Raw genomic sequence first — 14,210 nt, 5'->3', positions numbered from 1 at the left:
ATCTAACATTCGTTTCATTTGCACACACAAAAATGTAGAGCTGACCAGCTGGGGTTAACATATTCATCTAATGGTGATATAGCAGAATACAGGCTCAGGGTACGTAGAATAACCCCTATTTAGACATGTAGTCTGCAGTCCAGTACATAGTGAAGAATTGTCCTTAAGGCTCACTGGATGGTAGCCTATGTTGCTAAAACCACTAAATGTTATACAAAACTGTGTCATGTTTTTACAGCAAGAAATATCTTCAACAGTCATCTCTCTAATAAATTGCAACAGCAAATGCTTTCACCATCCATGTGTTGTTTTTTTTATTGCTGTCAAGAAAAGGGCATCTTGGCTTTGCGCAATGATTAATACTGTTTCCAGTGAATGACTTTTGATTGTCTCTCTGACACTTTCTTCTCTCTGTGTGTTGTTAAACAAGGACTCCTTTGAACTTTCCCCAGGAAAGTCTCTAAAGCAGCTTTGTGGAAGATTACTGGGCTATAATGGAAAGGGAAAGGAATCCGCCCACTGGAAACGCACATCAAAGCAACCCCCTGACCCAATGTATTCTCAACAATCAGTCAGAAGAGGCGAAACATAATTCGTTTTCTTCCAAATCACGTTTCTTTGAAAACATTTTTAGTGTAAAAGTAGAGACAGATAAAACCTTATATAAACAAGTGTCGGTTTACTTTTAGAGCGTGTTACAATTCAGTTTACTCCTCTGTGACTCTGTGAGTCAAAGATCCTCTAGTGGACACTTAAAAGTGCTTCTCTGCAAAAAAAAAGAGAGAGTTCTAACCATTTTCTCCACCAGCTGCAACCTCTTGCATTGCAACTGATGCTGCTTTAGAGACTTTCCCTGACTTAAGCAGCTGTGGTTTTTTTCTTTTCTTTTTTAAAAAATGAGGCTAATGAGAAGGGGAGGGGTCATTGGAACAAACACAGAAGGCATGATTTCCAATATATGAGATGTCCATTTCATCATAGCCAGTCACTTTGAGGAGCAGTTGGTGGGTGGCAAAGCAAGCCATCACTCCCTTGAAATGGGCTGCTGCTACAAGGCCTAGAGCCTATCCACCACTGCTTCTCTACCCTGTCCTTGGTCTGGCAGCTGATGGCACTTCTCCATACCATAGCTGTCAACATTCAGATTTGAAAATAAGGGATCGGCAGCCTCACCTGTCCCGGTGACAGTCTACGGGATATCTAACAATCCAGGATAGCAGTGGGAAGCAGCGGGAAACGGCACTGGAATTTCCCGCAAAAAAAGGGGAAGGTTGACAGCTATGCTCCAGACCCAAATTGGCCCATCCCTTTCACCGTCCTCTGTGCCATAACTACAATTGCAAAGTTTGAGAAATAAGCTGCAAAAGATGTCATTTGAATTTTTAATTACAGAGATTTCCAACCACAAAGGCACAGAAGCCAGAAAAATAAAGATAAAAGGTAAAGGACCCCTGGACGGTTAAGTCCAGTCAAAGGCGACTATGGGGTTGTGGCACTCATCTCGCTTTCAGGCTGAGGAAGTCAGCGTTTGTCCACACACAGCTTTCCAGGTCATGTGGCCAGCATGACGAAACCGCTTCTGGCGCAAAGGAACACCGTGATGGAAGCCAGAGCACATGGAGACACCGTTTGCCTTCCTGTCGCAGCGGGACCTATTTATCTACCTGCACTGGCGTGCTTGCGAACTACTAGGTTGGCAGGAGCTGAGAGCTCACCCCGTCACATGCGCTCTGGCACTCGTCACGGTGTTCCATTGCACCAGAAGTGGCTTAGTCCATCTGGCCACATGACGTGGAAAGCTATCTGTGGGCAAATGCCGGCTCCCTTGACCTGAAAGCAAGATGAGTGCTGCAACCTCATAGTCGCCTTTGACTGGACTTAACCGCCCAGGGGTCCTTTACCTTTACAGAACCCACAAATTACTAACATGATCCAATACCTCAGGTTCTTCTAGCTGTCTTTTGGACACAGCTGTATATATAAAAAAGTCTCCACCCACCACCAAACTTATTTCCTAAACAATACCAAATTATGGACACAATCCAGTCAAAGTTGCCCTCATTTTAGTTCCCTTGATTTCAAAATGCTCAACTTTCTGTGCTGTCTTATTCCTGATATTTGTAAGCTGCTCCAGGAGCTCTTCTGTGATTGAAGAGCAAGGTACAAATAATGTATTAAACAAGTTACAATAAATAAACTCAACCAATGAAATTAATGGTACTAAACAAGGTTTATTGTTGGGTGGCTGGTGCCCTATGTTTTTACACAAAACATGGAATACTAATGGGCAGAAATAGATTCCCTAATTTTGGCTTGTAAAGCATCACAAGTTTTCTTGGCATCACCAAGCAGCATTGAGGTATTGGGCTTGTAAAAAATGGGGTTGTCAACTGCAGCATACCCAACTCCCAGGGTGCGCTTCATGACAATGACCTGGTGGAGAAACAAAATGGCGGCATGAATAGAGAGATACTCCAGCAATCATAGTGTACCTACTCTGAAATCATATTATTATCATTATTTCTTAAATTTCTATACTGCCCTTCATCCGAAGATCACAGGATTGTTCACAATACAAAAACACAAAAATACATACCATAATAAACAAAAACAATACCACCGCCCCAATTTAAAAGGCCATGGATTGTTTAATTATTATATGGTTGAAATAGTCAATTCTACGTGGCCCAACTCCATAAAAGTAAGTATTCAAGCACTTAAAGAGACCTTGGAATATTACCACATACAGCTGTGAATTGAAGTGCCTTAAAGCTTTAGACATGGAAATGTTAAGGAAGATAACTTTGGTAGGGCTGCCAAACGTCTATACAATTCCAAAGGCGGAAATGATGTCTGGGGGGAACCAAGTCAACTGAAAAATCGTGTTTTTGGGGTTTTCCTTAAAAAAGATCAACAACTTTCAGGGTGTTCTGGTTTTTACTCTTTGAAATATGGCAACCCTAAACTGTAGTGGCAACCTTTCCATTTTTAACTGGGCATAAGTACCTGTAACTAAGCGAAGTAGACAGAAGAGCCAATTAAGTACACATGCCATAATACAGTCTTATGAATCCTCTTCCTTTGTTAAAGGCATGTTCTTCACGACGTAAGACTAGCCCTGTCAGAACAGGCCAAGGATCCATCAAGAATGAGGAACCTGTGCCCAATTCTCATGGGTTGAGATGCAAAGGGAATTCTGTTGGAGGCTATCACAAAAGAGCCAATCCCTTGCCATTACTTACCTGCTTAGATTTCCAGACCTCCAATACAGGCATACCAGCTATAATTGAATTCGGATCTTCTTGTGCTGCAGAGTTCACAGTGTCGTTGGCACCGATTACCAAAGTCAGATCTGTGTCTGAGAGGCAGAAGAAAACTCATCAGCACTTCAGAAACTTGAAAAGCTACTGTCTTTTGTCAGGACTTTCAAACTCGCTGGCAGACAACTGCTTAATTCCCTTGGGATGCGGAGACAGATAAAACATCTGAGCATATAAATCTTATAAACATATAAATCCAGAGGCCAGAGAGAAAAGAAAACCTGATAAAGAAATTGAACAGAAACAATGAGAAAGGAACAGAGAGGTTTTGTCTTTCTTAGTTCAGGACTTGTACATAGGAAGGGAGACATTCAACCAAACATCTGAAGGAAAACTCCCCCAAGCCAACTAGGGCACAGGCCACCACATCTAAATGTGCACTATGAGGCCACCTGAGACTCAATCAATAACAACAGAAGCACCTCCAATCTGCATATCCACTCCTTCAGCGGGAGTGTAACCCCATCAAAAGCAGGAAATCTTTCATGCACCTGCCACACTAACAGTGCCTCAGTTTTATCCGGATTGAGCTTCAGTTTATTGCCTCCTATCCAGTCCATCACTGAGGCAAGACAATGGTCCAGCACTTCCACTGCCACACCTGCCACACCTGCAGATGAAATAAATAAAAAAAATTGTCCAGTGGCACCTTAAGAAACCAACTAAGTTTGTTTTGGGTATAAGAAGTGTGCATGCACACAAAAGCTTATACCCAGAACAAACTTAGTTGGTCTCTAAGGTGCTACTGGACATTTTTTTAAAAAAAATATATTTTATTTCGACTGTGTCAGACCAACACAGCTACCTACCTGAATCTAGAACACTTGCATATGTAAAGGAGAAGTAGAGCTGTGCATCATCAGCTGTAACAGAAAACCTAGGCACTCCATGCTGATGCTCAATCGCACATGAGTCTTATGCATGTTATTTCTCTTCCTCAAACAAACAGGAAGAAACTGACACAATTTGTCCCTTCTGCTGAGTGCCTGGGTCATACATTAAACCATCCAGAGGTCCCTTTACCTTTATGATGCAGGAGGGATAGTAGTCTCTACCGCACTGGCCTAGCCAATTTCACAGGGTTAAGTCCCTTCACTGAAGGACTAACAGTGAATTCTGATTGACAGCTGAAAATTATTATAAAGGAATAGTCATGACTTAATGTCATGCCCTCTTCCAAAGAAGAAACGGGCAATCTTCTCAATTAGCTGAACCCAACAACGGTGTGAGATTCAATATTCACAACTCGATTCAAAAGCTTACTTTTCATATGCCCGTGGCCCAGATGGTTTACCTAGATCAGTTTTGCAATATGAAAGTAGCAGCTTTTTTAATGAAATAGGAAGGGTAAGATTAATTTATATAATTTAAATTATAATTTATGAGCATCTGGATTTTGGTGGGGGGACACTTTCATTTCAAAACACAGATTTTTAAGATGGAGGCTTGAGATTACTTCCGAGCTCCTTTTTGAAATTCCTTTTTCCGTTCTCTTTTTGGCTGCCTTCTGATTCCCACAAGCGTTCTGCTTCTTTCATTGCTTAAAGAGATTTTGCGCAGGAGACTTGCTGGAGCACCAGCTTGACAGCTGTAAGCTGCTGATTCATAGAGGCATTGTTAGCTCGATCATTTAATTCTTGTCCAGCAGCATCACGCTATAAAACTTGACCTCCCCAATGAAACATCAAAAGGCTCTTGCATCTCTCAGCTCATTCTAGAAGAGAAAGTCTGAGGAAGCAGACCACCTCTGAAGTCAGCTGAGAAAGTACGCTACACAAGCAGAACCGCTTTCCAGAATAGCCCTCTGCAAATCTGATGCTCGCAATATGATGGCCCAAAGCCACTGACAGAGGTTTGAACAAATAGTAGTACACCTGGGGTGTAGGCTTCAGGTGTGTAAAAAGGTAAAGGGACCCCTGACCAGCTGGTGCAGATTGCTATGGGGCTCATGTTATGAAAATGATGTATAGATGGTACTTAACCCCTGTTAAATTGGCGAAGATCTACCACAATTGTGATAATTTATGTTGGAAATGTAAAGAAAAAGAAGGTACTTTCTATCATATGTGGTAGACTTGCTCCAAGGTTAAAGACTTCTGGGGAAAAAATTATAATGAATTTTAAAAAATGATGAAATATACTTTTATGAAGAAACCAGAGGCCTTACTCCTTGGAATAACAGGTTCTGAACTGCCCAAAAAAGATGTTAAAGTATTTTTGTATGCCACAACTGCTGCATGGATTTTACTAGCCAAAAAATGGAAAACACAAGAACTACCAAAGGTAGAAGAATGGCAGATGAAGATGATGGAGTTTATGGAGCTGGCTGATCTCACCGGGAGAATCCACGACCAGAAAGAAGAGGAATACCAAGAAGACTGGAAGAAATTTAAAGACTATTTGAATAAATATTGTAATATTAAAGATATGTAATCACTTGAAAGAATCAATTAGGCCTAGGATTAAATTGGGATTAAATAAACAAATAAGAAAATGTACGATAAGAAAAGTTATGAAATATAATTATGACTGTGATATTGTTTTATGAAATAATGATATTGGAAACTGCTATATATAATTACTAAGAAACTCAGATGGAAGAGATTTGAGGAAGTCAAGTAATATGTTTATGAAGATGGATTTTGAGTAATTAATTAAGTTTCAGTTTATGTGGTGATTTGATGTATTTTATGTTCTTTTTTTTCTTTTCCCTTTTTTTCGTTTAATTCTTTTTTCTTTATTATTGTTGGCTTTTTCTTCTGTTATGTTTATGTATGGAAAATAATAAAAATTATTATTTTTTTAAAAAAGATTGCTATGGGGCTCAGCTAAAGTTGATACCTGGAGAGCTTCTATGGGAGAAGTCAGAGGAGGATAGGAGGCAAGGGAAAATAGCACTTGAGACAGCATGATTATTCTTTGGCCTAATTGCAAAAGCACACAATGCAACTAACTTTCTCAGCATGGTTTAAATAAGAGATAAGCTGTTATTTATTTATTTCTCTCTCCTCTCTCCACCCTCATTCTTTACCTGGGAAATCTTCATTTATCTCGTCCATTTCCAGCACAACGTCATAAGGAACACCGGCTTCTGCCAACAGAACGTTCAGTTGCCCTGGCATACGGCCTGCCACCGGATGGATGCCAAACCTGGAACCAAAGAGAGAAAAGGAATGGCCACATTGCGTCCAAGACATGCTGAACTAATAAAAAGAAACTGATAAATGTTAGCAATGCTATGCAGGCGGCGGCAGGCCAGCTCCAGGCTTGCCTACCTCCTGATTGAACCACTAAGGAGAGAGTGATGGGTAGCAAAGGCAGCCAGCGTTTGTGAAAGGCAATTTCAATGGGTGAGCACCGTTCTCAGCTTGAAACAGATGGTCGGAACCTATTGTGAGAAGTGCAATAGCAGGGACTATTCAGCGAGAGTCTTAAGGGGTTAGGTCTGTTATTGGTCTGAATGACAGCAAACTCCAATTGGCTGGAGGCTGTAGTTAGTTGGGAGTTAAGTGTCAGTACGAAAGTGTCAGCTGAGTTTTCACAATTGCAAGTGTAGGAGGGAAAAGTACTTCTTAATCAGTTTTTACCCTATGTACCCTATGAAAGAAAAAAGTTCTTTTTTTATTTATCCTCATTTTATGTGCTGCTTTTATTCAGCTCACGTTGAGTAAATTAGGATCAGTTTCTTTTCTCTCTGGACTCTGGTCTGATCCTTTTCAGTCACTCTGCTAATATCTGTGAGGTACGCTAGGCCAAGAGAGTATAATTGGTCCCTGGTTCTGAATGGGGCAACTATGCCCCTGAAGGACCAGGTGCACAGCCTGGGAGTCATTTTGGACTCACAGCTGTCCATGGAGGCACAGGTCAATTCTGTGTCCAGGACAGCTGTCTACCAGCTCCATCTGGTACGCAGGCTGAGACCCTTCCTGCCCGCAAACTGTCTCGCCAGAGTGGTGCATGCTCTGGTTATCTCCCACTTGGACTACTGCAATGCACTCTACATGGGGCTACCTTTGAAGGTGACCCAGAAACTACAACTAATCCAGAATGCGGCAGCTAGACTGGTGACTGGGAGTGGCCACCGGGACCATATAACACCGGTCTGAAAGACTTACATTGGCTCCCAGTATGTTTCCAAGCACAATTCAAAGTGTTGGTGCTGACCTTTAAAGCCCTCAACGGCCTCGGCCCAGTATACCTGAAGGAGCATCTCTACCCCCATCGTTCAGCCCGTATACTGAGGTCCAGCTCCGAGGGCCTTCTGGCGGTTCCCTCACTGCAAGAAGTGAGGTTACAGGGAACCAGGCAGAGGGCCTTCTCAGTAGTGGCGCCCGCCCTGTGGAACGCCCTCCCCATCAGATGTCAAGGAAATAAACAACTATCTGACTTTTAGAAGACATCTGAAGGCAACCCTGTTTAGGAAAGTTTTTAATGTTTTATGTTTTATCGTGTTTTTAATATTCTGTTGGGAGCCATCCAGTGTGGCTGGAGAAACCCAGCCAGATGATAGGGGTATAAATAATACATTATTATTATTATTATTATTATTATTATTATTATTATTATTATTGGCTCAATTACTCCTAGTAAGATTCATACCTAAGCAGGGTTCCATATCCACATGTCCCTCATCCATGTCCAGAACTCAAACAGCCAAACTAGATGTGATAACAATCATGAAACTTGGTCTGACTCTGTTTAAGTCAGCTTCCTGTATTCCTAATGGAGGAACGGCAGTGTTCTGAGATGGAGGGAAATGTAGACTTCCGGCAGCCTAGGAAGCATAAAATGCCTTGGCAGAAAGGCAGTCAATAAGGTGATAGATAGATAAATAAATAAATAAATAACAAGGAGCATGTTGCTATTTGTTGTGGCAGAGCACAATAGGGTGCAGAGGAGAAAATGTGCAAAAGTTGCCACTATTTTTAATGTGTAGATGCTCCGTGCCATTCATGGCTGCATGATCAGAGTGGCCCAGTGCAAAAGAAGACAGGGCTTTCAGTAGGTGTAGCTCATCATAAAATAGCTTTGCAATACACTGGACTGACCCTTTATAACCTTTTGAACCAGCAAAGCAGTTTGTTCTATTCTGTTAACCAGTGGCCTTTCGTGATGGTACTCACACAGTACAGTCACTTTTTTTTTTTTTTGCTGTCATGGGCAGCCATTTTGTGCTGGCACCCACAACATGAGTACAGTGGTACTTTGGTTTATGAACTTAATCCGTTCCTGAAGTCTGTTCTTAAACCAAATCCGTTCTTAAACCGAGGTGCGCTTTCCCTAATGAGGCCTCCCGCTGCTGGTGTCTTTCCACTGCTCGGTTTCCGTTTTAGAGGTAAAGTTCACAAACCAGAACACTACTTCCAGTTTTGCGGAGTTCGTAAAGAGACTTGTTCATAAACAGGACTGTTCTTAAACCGAGGTACCACTGTACAAGCAACTCATTCCCTACCACAAAAAACAACTGCTGCTGTTAGCTATGAGTTTGAGTTTTATGAAATTTCTCGTTAGCAGGACCCAGTAATTGAGAAACGAGATGAAAGGAGGGGAATAAAGACAGAAGGAAAAGAAGTGGCCAACCATTTCTCATGAATGAAGGGTAGATACAAACAGATCTTATGATATGCCTCCACATAGCAAGGTCATCTTTTTAAAGAATTATCTCACTCCATAAGAGCGCCATCAAAGCTGTTACTGTAGAGTTAATGGTTGTAGATCATACCAGATCTCCGGGGACTAAAGCTAATTTTCTTATTAGTAATATAAACTGTTTATACCAGCATATTGATCACACTTGCCTGACTTTCTTCCCTTGTTCATTAAGCATCTTTACCATGTCAGCAATAGGATACTGAGCTTTCGCTGCACAAAGGCCCCAACCTATAATGACGAGAGAAAAGAAATCAGAGCTTAAGCACTTGCTTAATATCACCCAGGTCTGAATTCCCAACCAAATCTAAGGCTGCATACACACCGACATTCAAAGCGTATGGCTTCCCCACAAAGAATCCTGGGAACTGTAGTTTAGCCTCCCACAGAGCTGTAGTTCCTAGCACCCTTAATAAACTACAGTTCCCAGGATTCTTTGGGGGAAATAGATGTGCTTTAAATGTATGGTATGTGTATGCAGCACATCTCAAAGTGCATGTTCGCATTTATCCCTTTAACACTCATCTCTCCAATAGCGCCTCTTCATTTGTTGTCTTTTCGTGTGGTGCAACTTTAAAAACTCATGAGACAAAAAAATGGTGCCCCCCCCTTTTGTTTTGTTTTGTTTATGCTATTCTGTCAAAGAGAGTAGCTGGCATGTCTTGCACAGTCTGTGTCATATTCAGGGGCAGTAAATTGAACTGCGTGCTGTCCCAATAAGTAGGTTTGGAACATTCTAGGCAATATAGTTTCAGTATGTTCCCTCGTCACCTGGCAGGCCAAGCACCAGAGCATGCCATCCTGAAGGAGCGTCTCCACCCCCATCGTTCTGCCCGGACACTGAGGTTCAGTGCCGAGGGCCTTCTGGCGGTTCCCTCCCTGCGAGAAGCCAAGTTACAGGGAACCAGGAAGAGGGTCTTCTCGGTAGTGGCACCCGCCCTGTGGAATGCCCTCCCACTAGATGTCAAAGAGAACAACAAATACCAGACTTTTAGAAGACATCTGAAGGCAGCCCTGTTTAGGGAAGCTTTTAATGTTTAATAGAATATTGTATTTTAATATTCTGTTGGAAGCCGCCCAGAGTGGCTGTGGAAACCCAGCCAGATGGTCGGGGTATAAATAATAAATTATTATCCTTGGGCAAAAGCTGGGCCCACCCCCACTGACACGGGGCCAAGTCTGGGTCCCCCTTTTGGGGGGAAATGGGAAAATGCTGCTCCATCTCTAGTCATTCTGGGCGCTGTTTGCATGCTCAGAGAAGACAGCTGTGAGAGCCAGCAGCGGCAGCAACAGTGCTAGGAGTTTCCAGGCCCCCAGCTACTCGGACCACCATCGCCAGCCCTAGATTTAAACAAAGATTCTGGGGCCCTTTTATCTGGCTGCAAATATATACCAAGGGTCCACAGTGGCCCACAAATAAGCAAAAAGTCTTATCAGAGTATATAACAATCGTAGTACATCAACCCAACGGCATGAAAATTAAGACAGACATTTAGGAGCAAATGGAGGTGAGGGTAGCATAAAGAAAACCAATACAACCCACTGCTAAAACCCTATTAGGAAACAACCAGAGTATTCCCAACCTTCCAAACACTCTGCAGTATTGAATTCAGAACTCAGTCTATAGTTCCAGATGAAATTTCCCCCTGCAAACTTTCATTGCACAAAGTTCTCCCATCTCTTGAGGGAGAGGATTTTTGGTATTATGACCAGGAGGAAATATCTGAGCACTCCAAGCATGTAAAATATATATTTTAAAGTAAGGTTACCAGATTTTTTTCAATGAATCCAGGGGTACAATCAACCAACCAACCAACCAACCAATAAAATACTACAAGTTTGGGATGTTGATGCTGCAGCGATGTTGGTGGCAGAGGGGCGGCCGCCGCCTTGACCTCAACCGCCACTTTTCCCCTTCCTCTGAGGCTTCTACCTCCTTTCTCCATGAGCCTGGGCAGCCCCTGAGTTGTTGGTTCTTTGGTGGTGGTGGTGGGGAAGCGGTGCGTGTTGGGTCAGACATGGAAGGCGGAGAAGGAGGGCCAAGAGCGGCAGCGACGGCGGCGAGGCTCGGGCAGCGCGATGCCTCCCTTCCCATCAGAGCAGCCCCAATCCCATTCCTACTTGCGTGCAAACAGGAGGGGACAGGGATCCCTCAACTGGGAATGGAGGCTTCACACTGCCTTTCAGAGCAGCCCCATCCCAACTCCTACTTGCGTGTAAGCAGGAGGGGCAGGGATGTCTCAGGCAGTGTGATGCCGCCCTTTCCATCGGAACAGCCCCAATCCCATTCCTACTTGCGTGCAAGCAGGAGGGGACAGGGACCCCTCAGCTGGGAAGCGAGGCTTCCCATTGCCTAACTGAGAGATCCCTGCCCCCTCCTGCTTGCACGCAAGCTGCGATAGGCAGCATGAAGCCTCCCTTCACAGCTTAGCTGCTGGGGTCAGGGAAGGTGGAGGCAGCCCGGAAGCTGCACCTTAGAGCTCCTGAAGCCAGCAAGAGCCAACTGCTCCGGGCTGCTGAGACTGCCGCTGATGCGTTTCCCAGGGACATTAGATGAAATCCAGGGACATTCCGGGGACGGAATTTGCCTGGGGACTTATTTGCAAATCCGGGGACTGTCCCCGGGAAACGAGGACGTCTGGTAACCCTATTTTAAAGCCTGACTGAAAAAACATCTCTGAAGTATTAAATTCATTCTCTCTCATCCCACCTCCCTCAAAAGCAGTATGTTTAGATGGGGAATAATGGACTTCGACATGTTCATTTTCTGTTCCTGCAAGGGGTTTGAACTATCAGAGCCCAAGAAGAGATAGGCCTGGCTCAAGCATCCAGGCTGAAGTTGTCCTGCCAAGACCACCAGCTGGTTTAACTGAATGCTCCTGCAAACAACTCGATGCCCCTAGCAGGGGAATTTTCCCTGTCAATGAGATCAGTGACTTGCATCTTCTTTTGGGTTTGTTTCTTTTTTGCTATGAACTCAGACTCATCCAGTAGGACATATTTTTTTGGTTTCCTATAAAAATAAGAGGAGGAATGCTTTTCTGGAGAATTCAAAAACCACGTGGTACAGTGTCTCATGGTCAAATAATGTAGCTTGGAAATGGACAAAAAAAATCAGGATAGCATCAAACCCCCTGGAGTCATTATGCTTCCCAGCCCTGTAATAATGAAGAAGAAGCACCACAGAAGAGCTAATAGTCTATTCCAGACAGAATGCATGTTCAAGTCACCAAATGAAGCAACTCCAGGTGTCATTTATGCCCTTCAAGCTCTGCCACACAGAAAAGAAGCTGGCATCAGAAGAGTGCAAGATGACTTTGGCACCATCCTGATTTTTCCTCACCCACTCTGTCTTGCTCAGGGGGCCATGGTATATGGGAACGACAGGAGGACAGGTGGCTTCTTCTTGAAGACAAAATAGAAAAACCCATTCTCCTCTTGAAGCTCCAGAACTTGAGCTCCTGAGAGACTACCCTCCTAAGGACTTGGTAAAGCAGGGCCTTTATTCCTGGTTTTGTTTGTTTTTTTGCTAAGCTGGAGAAAGAAGAGAAGCTCAACTCTGGTTTGCTTCTGAACCCAGTGGTGGAGGAAGCCACTCGTGTGCCTGGTGTGGTAGCCCCGGAAGTGGGGCAAGCCACCCATAGGGGTGGGATGGAGCAGGGCCTCCAGAATCTGCCTGCCTTCTCCCAGTCTCCCTACAGCTGGGGGGAAGGCAGCAGGCAGACCGTTGGGCAGTGTGGAGCCTGCGCATGCTCAAGCCACTGAGAGACGTGTGACTTGGGCGCGCTGCAGGCCCCGTGGTGAGTCCCGCCCAGCATTTTGTCACCCCCCTCAGTGGTGACACCTGGGGCGGCCTGCACCCACCACACACCCCTTCCTCCACCCCAGTGTGAACCTTCGCCATCTAGAATCTGGTAGAACTGTCAGTTAGCTCTAGGGATGCCAGAGAATTCTGACAAAAAACAGAAACGGGAGCAGAAATTGCCAATGTTGGCTTATTTGTCCCCTCTCCGGAAAGGAAATCAATCCAGCTAATAACATCGATATATGCTGTTGTCATTTTTAGTCTGCAAACGATACATAATTGATTGCATCCATGTCCCCCAAATTGCATTATTTTTTGTTTGTGGTGGAACGAATACAGTGGAATAATATAATGACAACGTAATTTCTTACGTAAATTACATAAGTTAAATCATTTTGCCGGAGCAGACAGCAAGACAAGTAATGCAGTTTTAGCAGAAGATGAACTCCGGTGGAATGGAAGCAGTGCTGCATGCAATGAACAAAGGGTAGAAAGGAAAATGAAGCCTTCTTACATCCTGAATCAGCTTTCAGTTTCAGAAATTTCTCCAAGTCTCCTTCCCACTGTTTTAGAAAAGGACATTTCTGGTCAGTGACATTACGCACTTTTCTGACGTACAGACTCATTCCAGGTCAACTTGTTTGTTTGTCTCAGCACACAACTGCAGTTCTCAGCCTTGACCACTAAGTGGCCCAACCAACCTCACCTCATATGATCTTCTAATCATCTCAGCTGAGGCACAGATATCAGCAGAGACTGAGGTGACTAACAGCATTTGCCTTAACAAGTAGGTAATTAGAGATTGCTTACCTTTGTATTCCATATAGTCAAAAGTTATTTGTTAATTGGGAAAATAAATATGGATATTTGGGAACTGCACAGATAACAGCAGAAGAACCTGAGCAATAACATTTTCATAGCCCATGTGCATAACTACTAAACAATTTAATGAAGCATTGTTGAACTCTTACCAGGTGTAATGATGATCGAATTAGCTTCCTTGATCATGTCAACAGTTTGATCGATTCCAACTTCAGTGTGTGTTCCAACTATTTCCATGGGCTTTCCTCCAGCCGTGGATGTTGTACCGTATCCACCCAAAATGACATTTGGCAAAGATCGGTTCATGGCCTGGACAAACCATTAGACATATATTAGCAAATGTCAGGTCTAACCAAAACCACTTGGGATATCTGCTTGCCACCTGCGGTGAATGGAGAGGCAGTAAAACTACTTTAACCATTGCTTTACTGAATGCTTAAAACATGGTTAATTCAAGCCACTAGATTGTATCCACATTAGTCATACTCAGAGTATGGACAGGACTAACTGAGGTCTATTAATTGTAATGGATCTACTCTTGAGTAGAATTTAGTTGGCTACAACCCATTGCTTTCAAACTCATGGTTTCATATCCTGGTTTGTGATCAACTACG

At 43.5% G+C, this 14,210-nt stretch overlaps 1 protein-coding gene across 3 annotated transcripts in view; it reads right to left on the bottom strand.

The window, feature by feature from the left end:
- LOC310693470 (NAD(P) transhydrogenase, mitochondrial-like) overlaps positions 1 to 14,210 on the bottom strand; it is a 963,907-nt gene that overhangs the window by 888,662 nt on the left and 61,035 nt on the right. For 2 of the 3 annotated variants that reach the window (XM_083475646.1, XM_083475647.1), the window contains 5 exons: positions 13,746 to 13,905; positions 9,119 to 9,200; positions 6,352 to 6,470; positions 3,243 to 3,358; positions 2,214 to 2,433 (listed from right to left, as the gene is read on the bottom strand). In XM_083475646.1, the coding sequence (XP_083331772.1) occupies positions 2,281 to 2,433; positions 3,243 to 3,358; positions 6,352 to 6,470; positions 9,119 to 9,200; positions 13,746 to 13,905 (630 nt within the window). In that variant the 3' untranslated portion in view covers positions 2,214 to 2,280. Of the gene's footprint in view, positions 1 to 2,213; positions 2,434 to 3,242; positions 3,359 to 6,218; positions 6,471 to 9,118; positions 9,201 to 13,745; positions 13,906 to 14,210 lie in introns of those variants that run through there. The other variant, XR_014519180.1, reaches the window with a different exon arrangement.

The sequence above is a fragment of the Podarcis liolepis genome, assembly GCF_965112155.1.
Source record: "Podarcis liolepis genome assembly, chromosome: 14".
In the NCBI taxonomy this organism is placed as follows: domain Eukaryota; kingdom Metazoa; phylum Chordata; class Lepidosauria; order Squamata; family Lacertidae; genus Podarcis; species Podarcis liolepis.
This window is presented reverse-complemented; position numbering and strand designations above follow the sequence as displayed.